Here is an 18,586-nt window from a genome sequence, read left to right as displayed (position 1 = left end):
TCCCCAAAGGGCTCCCATACTGCGAGAGGGTGCAGGCCGGGCTGAGGGGATGCCCACCCCCCGAGTGCACGAATTTCATGCACCGGGCCTCTAGTACTATTATAATGGACAGTATCCCTTTCGCTCATTTGCTAGGTGCTACACTCTTGTGGCAGCAGAAACTGTCCACTTCACAGTTCTTGGCACGTAGTAGATGCTTATGAAATATTTGTTAAAGACACGAGTGACTAATAGTCACTTAAACACAGCTGTTCAGTGTATTTCAAGTGGAAACAGTGATTCATTGATTCCCACTACATTGTAACATGCCCTTATTTCATCTGTACAAGAACATGAGCTTGATTTGCACTAAATAGAGCATTTGTTTTCTGTTTCATGGTTGGGTACAAAGAAAGTTTGCTTTTTTTATATTCCTCCCCCAGAGGAAACATTGATAAAAATGCAAATTATAAGAGAGATTCTCTTTTAAGACATACACATATTGTCAGCATGTTCAAATTTTATTTATATGCATTTGGATTAAAAAACAGCATTTCTCATCAAGGCCGATCAGATTGTCCCAATATGTGGCTAGGGCTTGTCCACAACATTTAATGAAAAAGATGAACCATAAATATCAAAGCATTCTTCTTTAATTTTGAGCAGTTGACTAACTCTTGATCTGTCGATGCCTTTACTTTTGCCTTTAGATGCCTTTATTTTGTTGTTATTACCTATTTCTCCACGGGCTACACGTCTGCTGAGCAGGACGGCTGTAGCATCGGGGGCACTGTGATACTTTGAATAGAGCTTTGAAATTTGAAAGCAGGATGATTCTTAGGAAAGGAGGCAGAATGCAAAAGTGTAGACTTAAAGTCACTCGGGAATGATTGTGGTTTTTAACGTTGTAGAGCAGTGAAGGGAAATCCCATGTAAGTATAGTAAATGAAGCTCAATAATTGAAACCTTTTCAGAATCAATATCAAGATTATCTTTTTAAATAAAATATGTTTCTAATATTATATACATTCTTCAAGTATGATTTCCCATAGAGTAGATGCTGAAATTCTTTTCAGCAATGGAGAGAAAATATTTTCCTCATATTCCTAGTGAATTCTTTTCCCCCATTCACGGAGGTTGGAGAAATCACTCGCCAAGAGATCTTGAGTGAGGGCATGCCTTCCACCCCCGAATGGAACGTCTCCTCTGAGACTTGTGGGCCTGAGCAGGTCACTTGGTGGAAGGAAGAAGGCTTCTCCTGGAGGTGCCAGAGATTCATTCCAAAGGAGACCATCATCTGTCTTAGCCAAGCGGTTAGCTGGCTTACAAATGGTGTTTCCAGAGGAAGGAGAAAATGTGTATGTGTGTGTGTGTGTTGCGTATGTGCATGCATGCACAGACATACTAGTATAGGTACATGTATGTATAGATAGAAATAGATAAGAATATATGGCTATACACATAGATGTTTATATGTATCTTTTTAATGAGAAGGCTGTATTCAGTTCCCACAAGACTAGTTATTATTTTAAAATATGTTTTTATTGATTTTTGTGTGTTTGTTTTAGAGAGAAAGGAAGGAAGAGGGAGAGAAATATCCACGTGAAAGAGAAACATCTATCCGCTGCTTCCTGCACGCCCCCTACTGGGGATCAAGCCCACAACCCGGGCATGTGCTCTGACCAGGAATAGAACCGTGACCTTTTGGTGCATGGGATGACGCTCAATCCACTGAGCTACGCTGGCCAGGGCAAGATTAGTTGTTATTATGCTATCATAGAATCTTTGGTTTTCAAACCCTCTGCAATGTACATACTCACAAATCTCATTTAATAATCCAGTGTTGCTCTGTACTCCTCCTGCCCACTCCTCTGGCTGTAGACCTTTATCCGAGGGAAGGAGTGCGGCTGACATCATGCTTTTTGCTCTGATTTTCTTCCTACCTCTGATTGCTTTGGCTCAGTCTTCCTAACAGCATGGATTTTTCTGCCTATCCCTTCTATGTTGGCGTTCCTCAAGGCTCTGCTTCAAGTCATCCTCTCTTTTGGTCATTCTTCCTGTGTGTCATCACCCACATCCACGTTGTCAATTATACTTTCTCCGCTAATAATTCCTATGTTCCGTGTGCAGTCCCACCGTCACTGTGGAGCTGCTTGCCCTCGTCTGGGTTATTGATTAGACCATCTTCACGTGGTTGCCTTCCAGAGATCCCTAATTAGCATATGCAAAGAAACAAACTATTTCTTTGTCTAAAACATGGTTCCTCCTTGTGTCTTTTCCTGTCCTGGTGTTTGCTACCAGCGTCTACCCAGCTATACAAGCCTTATTCCTAGGAATCGTCTTTCATGCCTTTATCATATTCACCACTCACACACATGCTCATTCAGCCCCATCGATGCTGGTTCCTCTCTTGACTGATATATATCTTTACTCCCACTTCCTGAACAAACTTTGCATCATTTGTTCCTTGGCCTTTCTTTGATGCTTTTTTTTAAAAAAAATATTTTTATTGATTTTTGAGAGGGCAAGGGAGAGAGAGAGAGAGATAGAAACATAGATGAGAAAGAAACATCATTGATACACAGCCTTCTGCACCCCTGCCCCTGCACTGGGGATGGAACCAGTGACCTCTTGGTTCACGGGTCAACACTCAACCACTGAGCCACACCAGCCGGGCTTCTTGATGCTTTTTGACAGGAGTCCCTGTCTCTCATTTTGCCTATGTCCAGGGCATCCTCTATGCTACATGCAGAATGATTTATCTAAGATATCTACTTGGAATTATAATAAACATTTCAACCTTAATTGGTTCAAAACCAAACCTCCTCCTCCCCTTTAAGAAATAGCCATTTCATAATTTTTATTGACTTTATTGGGGTGACATTGGTTCACAAAACCATACAGGTTTCAAGTGTACACCTCAACAAAGCATCCCCTCCCACTACACTGCGCACCCCTCACCCAAAGCACAGTCTCTTTCCATCCCTAGTTATCCCCTTTTGCTTCAATTGCCAAAAGTCTTTGGTGCCGTCTTGCCAGCTCTCTTTCTCTCGTATCAGACATCCCACCCGTGACCAAGTCCTATTGGCTCAACTTTCAGAATATAATCAGCACCCAAGTATTTCTCACCCCCTATACTGCTGTCACCCTAGTCCAGTGATGGCGAACCTTTTGAGCTCGGCGTGCCAGCATTTTGAAAAACTCTAACTTAACTCTGGTGCTGTGTCACATAGAAATTTTTTCATATTTGCAACCATAGTAAAACAAAGACTTATATTTTTGATATTTATTTTATATATTTAAATGCCATTTAACAAAGAAAAATCAACCAAAAAAATGAGTTCGCATGTCACCTCTGACACACGTGCCATAGGTTCGCCATCACTGCCCTAGTCCATAGTGCTATCATCATTTTCCTGGAGTTTTACAATAACGACTTATTCATGTCCCTCAGAAGTCTTTATCTCCTAAAACTATGTTGTCCAATTTAGTAGCTACTAGCCACCAGTGGCTGTTGATCTGAATTGAGATGTGTTGTAAAAACACACACTGGATATAGGAGAATTAGTGTACAAAGAGAATGAAGACTATCTCAACAATATTTCATACTGATTATATGCTGAAACAACATTTTGGATCAGTTGACTTAGAAATAAATTAATGTCCCATGTTTCTTTTACTGTTTCAGTGTGATTATGGAAAAATTAAAATCACATGTGTGGCTCCCTCAGCTATGCTTTCAGACAGCTGCTCCAGAGTCGTCTTTACACACAGCAGGCAGAGCCAGCCCTCGGAAATGTCAGATCTTTGCAGTTTCCAGGCCCAAGTCCTCCACAAGCGTCCCAGCGAACCCGGAGAAAAGCCAGTCTTTCCGTTGGGCCCCAAGGCCTGGCATGATCTGTCCCCTCCGCTCCTTTCCTCCCATCTCCAAGGTCTTCTCAGCTCTTAGGGGCTCCTTGCAGGCCGCCTGAGGGCCTCTGCATTTATATCCCTTCCTTCTCGTCGCCCACTCCTCCCCAGATGGCTGATGCCTCACTTCTTTTTCTTTTAGTCCTCACCCGAGGGTATGCTTCTTAAAAAAAATTTATTTTAGAGCGAGAGGAAGGGGGTGAGAGAGAGAGAAACATTGATGTGGGAGAGAAACATCAATCAATTGCCTCCCAAAAGTTCCCCAACTGTGAATGGAACCCGCAATCTAGGCATGTGTCCTGACCAGGAATCGAACCTGCAACCTTTGGTGTATGGGACAATGCCCCAACCAACTGGGCCAGGGCTGTGTGTTTCACTTCCTCACTTCATTCAGGTGTCTGCTCCAATGTCCCTTATCAATGGCAAGCGTTAGAGAGGCCCATTCTGAACCCCGTATCTAAAGCCACAGTCCGCTCACCTGCACACATTCAGCGGGAACCTTTCAGCATGGCTTGGCTTCACTGTGAATGGCCCCTCACCGTCTGCAGAATGAAGCCCCAATTGCTTAGGACATCTAGGCATCCCGTTACCATTTAGCCACTTTCTCGCTCTCCACACATCGCTCACTATCCCTCTTAGCCAGCGGTTCTCAACCTGTGGGTCACGACCCCTTTCACAGGGTCACCTAAGACCATCCTACATATCAGATACTTACATTATGATTCATAACAGTAGCAACATTACAGTTATGAAATAGCCACGAAAATAGTTTTATGGTTGGGTCACACATGAGGAACTGTATTTAAAGGGCCAGAAGGTTGAGAACCACTGCTCTAAGCAGCTTGCCTGCCTCGCACTCTGAGTCACTCACAAGAAACCCAAGATAGGGAACAAAGTGATAAAGAATATGGTAGAGGGTTAAAGGACTTTATCAAATGTAGTTATATTCTTTTTTTTAAATATATTTTATTGATTTTTTACAGAGAGGAAGGGAGAGGAATAGAGAGTTAGAAACATCGATGAGAGAGAAACATCGATCAGCTGCCTCCTGCACACCCCCTACTGGGGATGTACCCACAACCAAGGTACATGCCCTTGACTGGAATCGAACCTGGGACCTTTCAGTCCGCAGGCTGACGCTCTATCCACTGAGCCAAACTGGTTAGGACAAATGTAGTTATATTCTTATACAGAATTCACATTCATTGAACTTTAAACATTGGGTGATATGTAAATAGCCACTTTTCAACCCTTAAATTCCACTGACATTCATCCCATAAAATGTATATTCATATAATCAATACTAAAGGCAAATGATATACTCACCCACAGTTTAAATTTTTGTAAAAGGATCTCTACTTGAATAAGTTTCCCTGTGCTGATATTTATTCTCCTCTGTAGCCATTGGTATGATCAGAGATTTTCTCCTAATTTAAAAGGGGGCATACTTATCAATAGCTTAGACATTTTATTAGAAGAGAGAGAGGCGGGGGGATGTGTGTGAGTTTTAGAATGAACATTTCTATTAAGGGTAATTCAGGAAAACAAGAATTTATAGCTCAGCAATAAATAAATAAATAAATAAATAAATAAATAATCCTTTCAGAAATGTTTATTGTTCCAGCTCATTAAAATGTTATGTCTCTCGGACAGTATTTCTTAAAGGCCATAAAATTAATAGTGTATTTTAAAAGCTTTATTGGCATTTACTTCCTAAGTCTAATTTAGCCCCCGTGTTTAATTGTGCTGTCTCCTACAGGCTGGGAATCCGGCGGTTAATATGACTTCTCTGTTTTAAAGGACACACATTTGCTCCAGGGCTAGCTTCCGTATTCTCGAATGTGTTTATTTCACACTGCCTTGCCTTTTCATGTGCTCAAATCCTGAGACTCTGTCAGAGCTAATCTGGAACTGGTATTTCTTTGTGTCTTAAAATAATGCGGAAATTTCAGTTAACAGCTAATCATGTCCCTGGCCTGGCAGAAGGCACAAATCTAAAACCCTGATTCTCAGTTCCTGGGGTTAAGTTTTAAAACTTTCACTACAGAGAGCAAGGGCGGTGCGATAAACATTTACTGAGTGCCTGTGATACGCTGGGCCTTGCATGGCCCACGGGGGGTAGACAGCACATGCGTTACCTCAGGGGTAGCACAGTCTACCTTTTCCACCTCCTGGTACACACACACACTTCCCAGCAACAAACTCCTTGACCTTTTGAGGGAACGTGCCTTCCACCTTCTAGTCTGTTTAGAATCCGTGCGGTAAGAATACCTCTTCCTCGTTAGTCTTCCTAAGTGGAGTTGCTTTTACTCGTCATTCCCAAACCACTGGGACAAATATTCGGAGTCAATATTCACAGGAGACGTCAGACTCCCTGGAGGCGTGTCTTCTCTCTCATCCTTACTGTTTGCTAGCCACCCTTGATCACAGCCCCTGCACACCTCTGACCAAGCCCGGCTGCCTTTTTCATTCACCCCATCTCCCAGCATCGGCCTGAGCATGGGTAGTGTCTCCTGCAATAGTCTTTTTAAAAAAATATATTGTTACTGATTTCAGAGAAGAAGAGAGAGATAGAAACTTCAGTGATGAGAGAGAACCATTGATCGGCTGCCTCCTGCACGCCCCATACTGGGGACTGAACCTGCAACCCGGGCATGTGCCCTGACCGGGAATCGAACTGTGACCTCCTGGTTCATAGGTTGACACTCAACCACTGAGCCATGGCAGCCGGGCCTGAACTACTCTTCCAGTGTCTTTACCTCCTCACCCCTTCACCCCTTCACCCCATCCATTGGTTCAGTGCATATTCTGCACTCCAGAGAACAGTATCCTAGAATTGTCCAATCAGAAGATGGGAAGGCTGGGACATTTATGCACTCACATCTTGGGGCTGTGGTGAGACCAAGAGGTGGGATGCTGGCCGGTAATACAACTGTACAGTTCAGCTGTGCTGGACTCTGGTGGCTGGAAGGATGTACAGAGACCAGAAGCATTTGCTGTATGTAAAACGTATTCAAAATACAAGGACAGGGGCTTTTTCCTTATTGCCACTGCATTGCCAGCACCCATACAGGCTCCAGTACATGGGTTCCCATGAGTGGCGTAGTGTCTGCTGAATACAGATGAAATAATTGAGTAAGTAAACAGCCAATGAATGAATGAAAGTGTGCTGAAATTTTTCAGGGGTATTCAATATTGTAGTGTTTCTTAGATGAAGAAACTTTAGAATGAAACTCAGATGAATGTTTTGTAGATGAATCACAGGATCTCAGATCTGTACCTTGCTATAGATGTGATTGGCAGCCTTCAGCAGATCTCCCATTTGTTCACGGTATCACTGTTTCTGGATTTGACTGGCCATGATCCAGTTTAGTGAGTATAGCATTTACTTTTAGATTGAGTGCTCTCCTCTGCTCCTGCTTGGTGGTTTAGCTGACACATTCCTGAAGGCATTACTTAAGATAAATTTTAAAATAGGGATCATGTGTCTGTGGGCAAAGATGGAGCATAGAGAAGACCACAGACAAACAGAAACGTGGGGCTAAGAAACCTTTGAGTGTATTTCCAGGTAACAGTGACGAATTTGAGTTTAGGATGTATGACATGTGCACATGGGAGAAAGAGGAAATCTGTGCAAATAGGGTTGGAGCTACCGTGTGCAGGGCCTTGGAGTAGCAGGCTTACATACCGCATCCTCACCTTCATACAGTCCAGTTACTGACTGGCCACGATGCCCGGCATCTACAGTACGGCTCACACTCTGACAGTCCGTCTACTATATGCTGTACCCCTAAACCCACCCCGTCTCGGTCTGTCCTCTCCCCAGACCCTGTACCAGGGTCACCTCTGGCGTGAAGTTCTTCCCACCTGTCTCATGCTGGCATTGCCGACCTATTTATGTGTTTTATCTTCACTCTTCATACGAAGCCAGCCAGGGACAAGACAGCCTCAATCCCCTATGTCAACCAGCAGACTCCATGCCCAGAGAAGACGCAGTAACTAGTTGGAAAGTTAAAAGCATCCAGTTTGGTGATGCTTACCTGAATCTCTTGTATACGTGAGTTTTTTTAAAAGTTAGTGTGTTTCCAAAAAAGTTAGTGTATTTGAGGAAAAGGCTAGTAGTGTGTAGTCGCACATATTTTAACCTTTGTTGTCTATCCGATTTCGTGTGCATCTGAAGAGGTGATAACAGGAGAAGGCAGGGTGCAGGGGTAGGTATGACAGTGTGGGTGTACTTGTTTTAATATATTTCATAACTTTTTGTTGTCTACACCGCTGACAGCAAAGGAATCCAAGTGATCGGACCGGATTTCTTTATTTTTCACACACTGTAGAAAATTTCATTTAAAAAACCTAATCTAAAGGTAGAAACATGTGTTGATGTTTAATTTGGTACAATCTGAGGCATATTAGAATAAACATAGAAAACTTATTATTTATTTACTGTACTCCTCACCCAAAGATATTTTTCCATTGATTTTAGAGAGAGTGAAAGTGAGGGGGGAGAGAGAGATTCGGAGAAAGAGAGGGAGAGAGAGAGAGAGAGAGAGATCAATTGGTTGCCTCCTGCACACGCCCCAACTGGGCTGGGCATAGAACCTGCAAGCAGGATACATGCCCTTGACCGGGAATTGAACCTGCGACCCTCTGGTCCCCAGGCCATCACTACTTAACCCAACGGGCCAGGGCGTAAAACTTGTTTTGATTAGACTGCACCCGTTCACTTTACTCACCACCCATAACGGAAACGCCTCGTAGGGTCTCCTTGGGGTGGACGGTTTGGTCCTGGTCCCAGTTGCTGTGAACAGTGCGCCTCTCACACTGGGGGGGTCCTTTCCTTGAGCTCTTTCCTCCCTTCCTCCCACCTGTGCGCGCTCTCCCTCTCTCTCTCTCTCTCTCTCTCTCTCTCTCTCTCTCTCTCTCTCTCTCTCTCATACACACACACACACACCCTCAGTTTTTGCTTCTTTCCTGCATACTTTGCCTTGGAATTAGTCTTCATGGAATCTTGTTTTTTCGGCTTATTTCCTAGATGGGAAGTGATGGAGTTTTACGCCTCAGCACGTCAGCTCTAAATAATGAGTTCTTTGCATATGCAGCACAAGGATGGAAGCAGCGGCTGGCCGAAGGTAAATGCCTATTTCCCGCTCCTACTTGACCTGAGTGCACACGCTGTACTGAGCTTTCACCTTCCTCTGCTTTCCAGTCTTTTCACCCCCCTGGAGTCTACTTTAATTTAATAAAAATTCACATTCCATTCCAAGGGACTTCACCAATGCTTTTGTTACACTTGGCATCTTTGATATCAGACATTTTTGAAGAAAGGATGATGTTATCCGGAACATAATAAAAATGTTGCTATAGCAAGATACTGGGGGGAAGTGTTAAATTTAATGACTTGTTTGATGCATTTTATATTTTACTAGAGGCTGGTGCATGACATTCATGCACTCGGGGGGAGGGAGGATGATCCCTCAGCCCGGCCTGCGCCCTTTCACAGTCCGGGCGCCCTTTCACAGTCCGGGAACCCTCGGGGGATGTCTGACAGATGGCTTAGGCTCGATCCCTGCAGGGAGCAGGTCTAAGCCACAGTTGGACATCCTTAGTGCTGCAGCGGAGGTGGACCGCTGTGCTTTCCAGCCGTCAGCCCGGCTTGTGGCTGAGTGGCACTCCCCCTGTGGAGCACACTGACACCAGGGGGCAGCTCCTGCATTGAGCATCTGCCCCCTGATGGTCAGTGTGCATCATAGCGACCAGTCATTCTGCTGTTTGGTTGATTTGCATATCACTCTTTTATTATATAGGATTCATGTCCTGGGGCGTAAGGAATCTTCTTTTAATACTTTCTTCCCTTGAAGCCACCACTTTACCTTATCCTTCCTTTTGTCACCAGGCTTCTTGAAAGACTAACAATATCAATGCTACCTACCACACTTTATTCCCTCACCCACTCAGCTTGTCATGGTTGGGTGTGGTCCCACTGTACACAATGAAATAATCTCTCCTAGAAAATGCTGACGGCTTTCTAAAAGCCAAGTCCAGTTTCCTCTCCTCAGTTCATGTTCCTTCTCCAGTTTCTCCTTTGCTTTTTATCCCATCCAACTGGAAACCAACCCCTGTGGGCATTTATAATATAAGTAAAATCTCTTCCTAAAGCTGCCTTTCTGACCGCTGTTCCTCAGCTTCTTTCCGGATCCCCTCTTCTTTCATCAGAAGGTAAATGTTAATGCCTCCACCATTCTCTTCCCTGACATTTTCTTTGGTAACTTACACATACTCTCTACCCAGCCTCCTTCCCCTCGCTATGGCCCACACCTGGCTCTCACTCCTCTTTCTTGTTCCTTGGTGTTCCATTCCTAGCGCCTACTGGATCCCCTAGCTGATACCAAGCACCTTCAAACCAACAGGCCAATGCTAAACTCCCCCTCTTCCCTGTAATATCTCCGATTCCTTCTGCCTTCTCAAGGTTAATATCGCCACCCTCCTCACAGCTCCTCACTTTAAACCTTGACAGCATCTTTGATCCTCTTCTATCTCCCCAGGTCCATCTGGCCAGGAAGTGTTAACTGTGCTGTGAGTCAGCGTCCCCTTCCTGGTCCCACAGCTACTGTCCGACTGCGCTTTCCATCTCTCCTCTATGGTAGTCAGTGGGCTCCTAGGTGGAGTCCTTCGATGTCTTCGCCCTGTTTTTAACTGCTTCTTTGGCCAGATTTCCCCCTCATGGACCATCACCAGGACCTCCCTCTGTGCCTGACAGGAAACATTCAGAGCTCTTGTTAGAATACACGTTGGGTAATTGGCAGCAGCCTGCCTTTCCTATTTCATTTCATCCTATGCTCTATTCACAATTGTCCACTCAAAAGAACATTAATATACATATTCATATCTCTGTGCCTTCTGCGTTAATTACTTTATGAAAGCTTGATCATCTTTGAGAAGCTAACTCAAGAATCAGTTCCGACAGACTGTGGAATCTCAGAGGGAAGGCAGGAGTGGGTGGGAAGAGATCAACCAAAGAAGTTGTGTGCATATCTTCATAACCCATGGACGCAGACAATAGGGAGGTGAAGGCCTGGGGTGGGTAGAGGCAGGCTAGAAGGGGTCAATGGGGGAAGAAAGGGGACATATGTAATACTTTCAACAATAAAGATATTTTTTAAAAAGCATCAGTTCCAATACGTGGTCTTCTCTAATAGATTTAGGCAGAATTAAATGCTTTCCCTTCTATACTTTTAGTACATTTGTCCTATCAAGGGCTTTTGACATCATATTATAGCTAAAGGTATGCCTACTCTATCACCAGACAGACTTCATTAAGGACAGTGGATCCACTCTCATTCCCAGCCCTGAGCATGCAGGACATTTGCTAAATGCTTTAGGTTCATCTGTGCCTCAGTGACCGTTTAAGTGATGTTCATAAAAAGAGAAGCTGTAGAAATATTACCGGTACTCAGCTTTTAGTCTCCAACATCCTTAAAAGTCTACTCAAATTAATGACATGTTTTCTTTATTAATTGGCAAGAGATGCGGTCCCTTTGACTCAATATATAAGCCTTTTCTTTCTAGGAGAGTTTACGCCAGAAATGCAATTGCGGATAAGGCAAGAAATTGAGAAGGAAAAGAAAACAGAACCTTGGAAAGAAAAATTCTTTGAAAGGTTTTATGGAGAAAAGTAAGTGCTAGAGCATTTTTTTCTCATTTCTCTTAGAAGGAAATGAAAATGTAATTCTCTGCTTCGCATAGCATACTCATATGCTGTAAAACTTAATAAACCTGTGATAAAAGGCAATAGTCCCTCAGTGTAAGAAACTGCAGGGAAAATTATAGTGGCATATCAGCACTTAAATGATTAAAAATGCATTTTCAAGGGTTTATAACTTGTCCATGAAAATTCATTTTGGACTGAAAACAGCATGAAATCCCATGGAAGTCAATTTTGGCTTTCTTAACGGGATTTTAGTAAAAATCTCCGTTTTTATTAATCCAAGTTATTTTTATTAATGAATACTTTAGACCTAAGTAGTTTTAGACATATTTAATCCCCACATTTTCCCAAAAATACTGACCATGCATATATATATCTGGTTAGTCTTTATTTCAGGGAGAGCTTGAGGTGTTACCCTTCACTCTACCCATCTTCCTCTTGGGGTGCAACCTGTTTTAAATTATTTTTATCGTGTGTGTTTCTTTTCAAAATAATACTGGCCACACATAGCGTGGTAGTGACGGAACTAAATTGGAAGTATTTCTCCATTGCTTCACGGTTAGAGGGACGTACCTATTCTACGTGAGCAGAATCGGCATCTCAGAGACCATCCCATCCCTAGGAGGAGGAGGGATTAAGAAGCTGACACTGACAGTAACTTGAGACCCTCCTAAGTAGAGGAATTTGAGCTTTAACTCCCACATACATGAGTAATGCTTAGATTAATGTCTGAGAGTTATTTTGTGTAAAAGATACTGAGGTCGTGTAGGTAACAAAACCTGTACCTTTGGACTCATTTCACAGCCCCCCTTGCCTCCCACCCTCCTGCCCTCGTAAATGAGGAAAAAGTATCAGAAGGAATGTCACATGGGCAGGCGTTCTTCACAGAAAGGAATCGCATGCCAGACGCCTCCTTACCCTTTGGTGACTTGCCCCAAGGCAGTGCTCTGGAGTAGGAAGGCTTGTTTTCAGGGGCTGTCCTAGGACCTTGGATACGTAAACATATTTAAGCAAAAGTAAAAGAAGATCATTACCATCTTTTTTTCAAAACCAAAACTGTGGCAGGCTAGGTCTGTGCCTTCCTAGATAGTCACTGGCAGTGTTACTCAAGCCTGGCCATATCCGATCCTCATCGGAGCTTTGAAAAATAGGTACAGGTTTCCAGAACCCACCCCAGACATACCGATTGGGCATGTCCAGGAGTGGAGCCCACCCCCATCACCCTCGTCTGACAAAGGGAACGTTGGGGGCACGCTTTTCTGTGACGGCAGAAGCATAACTGAGGCACTTACCTCCAACACACTAGTCCTGAATTATTATTGGTGTTGGGCCCACTCTTTCATGAACCCAACATTTATCCAACATCTCCTGGGTGTCACACACCGTCCGAGATGCCGGAGGTACAGTCATCTGGGAGCGTCCTGGCTCTGCCCTCAGAAGGCCTACATTCCAGAGTCCATGTAGCTTTCCTTCCTCCAACAAATAATCATTGCTCATACTCTGGCCATAACATGTTTCTAAGAGTTTTGCTAATGTTACTTGACGTAATTCTCCCAACAAATCCTGTAAGGTGGATATCATTATTATCCTTATATTTTAAAAACGGTGTCCAAAATGGAGGGACAATGAAACTTAATTTTACCTGATTTATAAGGCCTGGCGAAGTCGTTTGCTCAGGGTCTTAATGCTACAAGTTCTTCTCAGAAAAATTCATACACATACATTTTTTAAAAATATACTTTTATTGATTTCAGAGAGGAAGGGAGAGGGAGAGAGAGGTAGAAACATCAATGATGAGAGAGAATCATGGATCAGCTGCCTCCTGTAAGCCCCCCATTGGGGATAGAGCCCACAACCGGGGCATGTGCCCTGACCAGGAATTGAACCGTGACCTCCTGGTTCATGGGTTGATGCTGAAGCACTGAGCTACACCAGCTGAGCCACATACATTTTTTTACATGGCATTGGGGGTTTCACAGACTCCCATAGGTTGATCAGGCTAAAGGTCCCTGCCCCAGAGGGTGACAGCTACAATCTGTAAGTAAGGCTCCCATCTCCACTCCTGGGCTCCAAATACAAACAGTTCTTTTTCACTTAACCGCTTTCTTGCTATAGTTTTCCATAGAGTTTCTGTCTCTTAAAGGTACTGGACTTCTTGCTTGCTTTTTCCTGTCTTTGATTTCATATCGGATGACAGATATATTCTGGACATTTCATTGACTGCCCTTCTAGTTTTGTTACTTTTAGATTTTCCCAATATGTGAGGGATTTTCCCGAGTATCACACACTTTCACTTGACTGACACCATGTGCCTTTTCATTGCTCAGAGTTTCTCCCACAATGTTGCTATCCAATTTCACTTCTAGTTAAATCTGTCTGATTTCGTTTTTTTCTCTTTGTTTGAGGTCTTTATGATGGTTCTTATTGGCTTACTCTGCTTGTGATATAGTACTGTGGCATATTTTAGTTACTTAGAAATCACCCACATGTATGCGAACTCAGAATTGTAAGAGTTGGTCTGATTTGCAGTTTAGATTTCTGGGGACAGGGTTTCCTTTGTGTGGTTATGTGGTGTGCTCTAAGCCTCTTCTTTCTATGCCTTATGCCATCTTAAATCTATTTTCCCATGAAAATAAAATGTTGATATGGGCATATTTCACACAGTGCTGTTTTCGATATGATTTATATGATTTCTATATGACCTATATGATTTCTATATGATTTGTAAGTGTATACACACTTTTTTCTGATAGCTCAGTTGATATTTTTTTTCTTTCCAGATTTAACCCATTGGAATTCATAATTATTCAAAGTGTGTATACATTTTTGGGACACCCTATATATCATATACATACATCCTATCTAATAAAGAGGGAATATGCTAATTGACCCTCACTCCATCGCAAAGATGGTGTGCCCACAGCCAATAAGGAAGGGATATGCTAATTAACTGCCATGCCCTCACAAAAGATGGCTGCCCCCATGTGGTCAAAGATGGCCACCTCCGAGTGGTCAAAAGATGGCCACCACAAGATGGCCGGCAGGGGAGGGCAGTTGTGAGCGATCAGGCCAGCAGGGGAAGGCAGTTAGGGGTGACCAGGCCAGCAGGGGAGGGCAGTTGGGGGTGAACGGGCCTACAGGGGAGGGAAGGCAGTTGGGGGGACCACGCCTGTAGGGGAGGGCAGCTGGGGGCAACCAGGCTGGCAGGGGAGGGCAGTTAGGGGCAACTAGGCCGGCAGGGGAGGACAGTTGGGGGCAACTGGGCGGGCAGGGGAGGGCAGTTGGGAGTGATCTGTCTGGCAGGGGAGCAGTTAGGCGTCGAACAGGCTGGCAGAGGAATGGTTAGGGGCTGATCAGGCTGGCAGGCAGAAGCACTTAGGGGCAATCAGGCAGGTAGGCAGGCAGGCAGGCGAGCAGTTGGGAGCCAGCAGTCCCGGATTGTGAGAGGGATGTTCGACTGCCAGTTTAAACTGGCAGTTGGACATCCCCCAAGGGGTCCCAGATTGGAAGGGTGCAGGCTGGGCTGAGGGACACCCCCCCCCCAGTGCACAAATTTCATGCACTGGGCCTCTATATATGTGTGTGTGTGTGTGTGTGTGTGTGTGTGTGTGTGTGTGTGTGTTTGTGTGTATATATTAACATTAAATATATTTAATAACATTGTCAGTAACCAACTAGCAGAAATTTGGCTGCTAGTGGATAGATTCTGTTTGTTCTACACTTAATTTCGTGTCTAGCCTGGTATCCCTGCTTGACCTAGCCCCCAAAGACCTTATTTCTAGCTGATAATTCTGCTTTAAAATTTGTCTGTAATGTAGCTATTCTGTTCCTCTCAGTATAGTATAGTTATAAATGATAGCTTGGTTTGAACCCATCTTAGGGAAAGTTGAAAGAAGAGACTAATTATGAAAGCAGCATCTTCTTTCTTCTTTTCAGAATGTTTTAGTAAAGAAGTCAATGATCAAACACCCACAAAGTGTATTCAGCTTTTTTCCCTTTCATTTTGAGGATGTAATTTAAGTAAAAGGTTGAAGATTTCTCGGAGGTATTTTCCCGCATTGATATTATTAGAGCTGTATTTCAGCCGTGTTTCTTGCTCTGGAGATGTTCTCTCTCCCGCTTATCTCTGTAATTGCCCCTAGTGCTCTAATGTAATGCACTTAGATCATCCTGTTCCCTTGCCCCTGATGCTGATCTGGTAGCTCCGTATGACAGGAAACAGTGATTCGCAGTATCTTTGATTGTAATCCTGATTAACTTTGCCTTATGATCTGAACATTAGGCTGGATTATTTCTAATCTTTTTTTATGGAATATTTTTAGAGTAAGAGATCTACACGAAAGAATTCGTCTTGCCTCACACAAATGTAACCTAGCAGAATCCACTCTGATGATCCCAAATATGTTTGTTATTCTTTAGTGAAATTTCCATGTTGTCTTAGGTTAAATGCTTAGATTCTAAAATAAGGTGATTGAACAACAACTCTTTAATTGGTTTAAGAGAACTTAATCTTTGGAAGTCATTTCAATGTCAAGATTTTACAACATACCCATCTTCCATGGATCTTAATTATTTGGTTATGGTGCATCCTTTGAAGGCTGTTATTTTTCTACTATAGTGACAGATTTCTGCTTTATGACTTAAAAAATCTTAGAACTTATACATTTTTTGCTTTTCTGACCATATTTCCTAATCTTTTGTAGTCTGTAATTTTCTTATTCCTTTTACAAACAGTTGGTAAGGTTCATATCTCTTTGCTTACAGAATAAAAATCTATATCTTTCTTAACCAGAAATAGTTATGATTATAAAGTAGAAAAACCAAGTCATTATGAACTAATTTATATAAATTGAGCATATTACTTAGTGATTATAAAGTTCATTTGATGCATTTGCTTTTATTAAATACTACATTTGTGAGAGATCAAACTGTACCTTTTGCATTTTGTGGTTGAACAACAATGTTTCTAATTTCTGTGCAGGTTGGGCATGTCAAGAGAGGAATCTACAAAGCTCACGGCTGGACCAAACAGTGATGGAGCTGAAAGTAGTTCTTCATGTGGGAGCTCGAGTCTTCCAGGTCTTTCTTCACAGGCTCCCTCGGAAGAACAACAGCCAAAAATCATGAAAAGTCCAACTTCTGCAGAGCCTGAGTTCTGTGCTGGGCTCTGCCCTATGGCAGATGTAGGAAAAGAGGGAATGGCAGAGTCGGAATTGGAGGATATCTTGATCCCTGAAGAATCTGTGATTCAGGAGGAAATTGCAGAAGAGGTAGAGACAAGTATCTGTGAGTGCCAGGATGAAAATCTTAAGGCAATACCTGAATTTTTGGAGGAGTCTGAAATTCCAGGCAGCGCTCATGAAGAGCCCCAGATAGCAATTCCTGAAGAAAACTTGGAATCTTGTGTTATAATGAACGATGTTTTAGAGGCTGTGCCTCATGTTGAACTGAGGGTGGAAGAGAAATCCGAATCTCCCCAGGAAGAAATGTCCGTGGTTATCGAGCAGCTGGAAGTCTGTGACTCTCTCATTCCTTCCACTTCTTCTGTGACTCACCTCAACGACCCAGAACATAAGGAGCCAGAAACTGACACAGAGACCAATACTCCAAAAATGAAAACAGGGTCATCTCCTTTAGAAGGCCAGTTTCCGAAGGGAGGGATCGCTGTGGATATGGAGCTACAGAGCGATCCTGAGGAACAGCTTTCGGAAAACGCTTGCATCTCTGAGACCTCCTTCTCCTCTGAGAGCCCAGAGGGGGCCTGTACCAGCACGCCATCCCCCGGAGGGGAAACCCAGTCTACTTCAGAAGAATCATGCACTCCAGCCTCTCTGGAGACGACGTTTTGTTCTGAGGTATCCAGCACTGAACATGCAGACAAATACAACCAGAGGAAGCCCTCCGATGGAAACCTTCACGCATCTCTGATATCAGAAATATCGCCCGTGTCCACTTCACCTGAAATATCGGAAGCGTCCCTCATGTCCAATTTACCTTTAACCTCGGAAGCATCCCCCGTATCCAATTTACCTCTAACGTCGGAAGCATCGCCCATGTCCGACTTACCGCTGACATCAGAAACGTCTTCCGTGTCTTCCATGCTTCTCACAGCTGAGACCACTTTCGCATCCAGTTTGCCACTTCCTCCAGAAACATCTCCAGTTTCCAACTCTTCCCTGAATGAAAGAGCGGTGCATCAACAAAGAAAGTCCCCTTCCGTATCTGAAGAACCACTCTCTCCGCAGAACGATGAAGGCCCCGCCCCTGCCCAGCCCCTGGGAGAGAGCCTTCTCTCTCAGCAGAAGACTCTGTCCAGTACTCCGGAGCCCCTCCACCTGGGCCCTCCTCCCGTCGCTCCCGAAGCATTTCCATCCAAAGAACTCCACAGCCAGCCCCCGGCTCAGCAGCCTTGTCAATCACATGTTGACACAGAGAAGCCCTATCCTGCTCCGATTCCAGAACTTCCTTCTGCAGAAATCATCAAAGGGAAAAATCCTAATGTGCTGCCGAGAACAGAAAAGAAAGGGGTGTCCTCACCATTGGAACTGCCTGTCTTTTCTGAGGAGACAGAGAGTAAAGGAACTGAGCTTCCAGCAGCTCAGTCACAGGACCAGTATGTCTCCCCGGGGGAGAAGGCTTCATTTCCAGAAGCCTCCAGAAGTAAAACACATAAGCAAGGGAGCTCGCAGAGCCGGTTGGAGACCCCGTATCCTTCCAAGCTGTCGGAGCCCTCCAAGTCACCTGACGGCGGAAGGAACGAAAGCAGAGAATCCGAGATAGCGAAGAGGAAGACCGCAGAGCAGCACAGCTTTGGCATCTGCAAGGAGAAGAGAGCGAGGATCGAAGATGATCCGTCCACCCGGAATGCATCATCTGGCAGCCCCGCTGAAAAGGAGCAGCAGCCCCCACGAGAGGAACCCAGAGTCCCTCCTCTCAAGGTAGGGCGTTTTATAAGAATGAGAAAGGGGGAAAGCACGTCCATCCTACCCTTTT

At 44.0% G+C, this 18,586-nt stretch overlaps 1 protein-coding gene across 1 annotated transcript in view; it reads left to right on the top strand.

Moving 5' to 3' along the window:
* Positions 1-18,586, top strand: part of ASXL3 (additional sex combs like 3, transcriptional regulator) — a 136,505-nt gene that overhangs the window by 111,431 nt on the left and 6,488 nt on the right. Inside the window, exons 9-11 of the mRNA XM_023756401.1 lie at positions 8,921-9,017; positions 11,455-11,560; positions 16,575-18,531. Coding sequence (XP_023612169.1) covers positions 8,921-9,017; positions 11,455-11,560; positions 16,575-18,531 — 2,160 coding nt within the window. The remainder of the gene's footprint in view (positions 1-8,920; positions 9,018-11,454; positions 11,561-16,574; positions 18,532-18,586) is intronic.

This window comes from Myotis lucifugus, unplaced genomic scaffold (assembly GCF_000147115.1).
Source record: "Myotis lucifugus unplaced genomic scaffold, Myoluc2.0 scaffold_93, whole genome shotgun sequence".
NCBI classification, from domain to species: Eukaryota; Metazoa; Chordata; class Mammalia; order Chiroptera; family Vespertilionidae; genus Myotis; species Myotis lucifugus.
The sequence above is the reverse complement of the archived record's forward strand: the minus strand, read 5'-3'. Positions and strand labels throughout refer to the sequence as shown.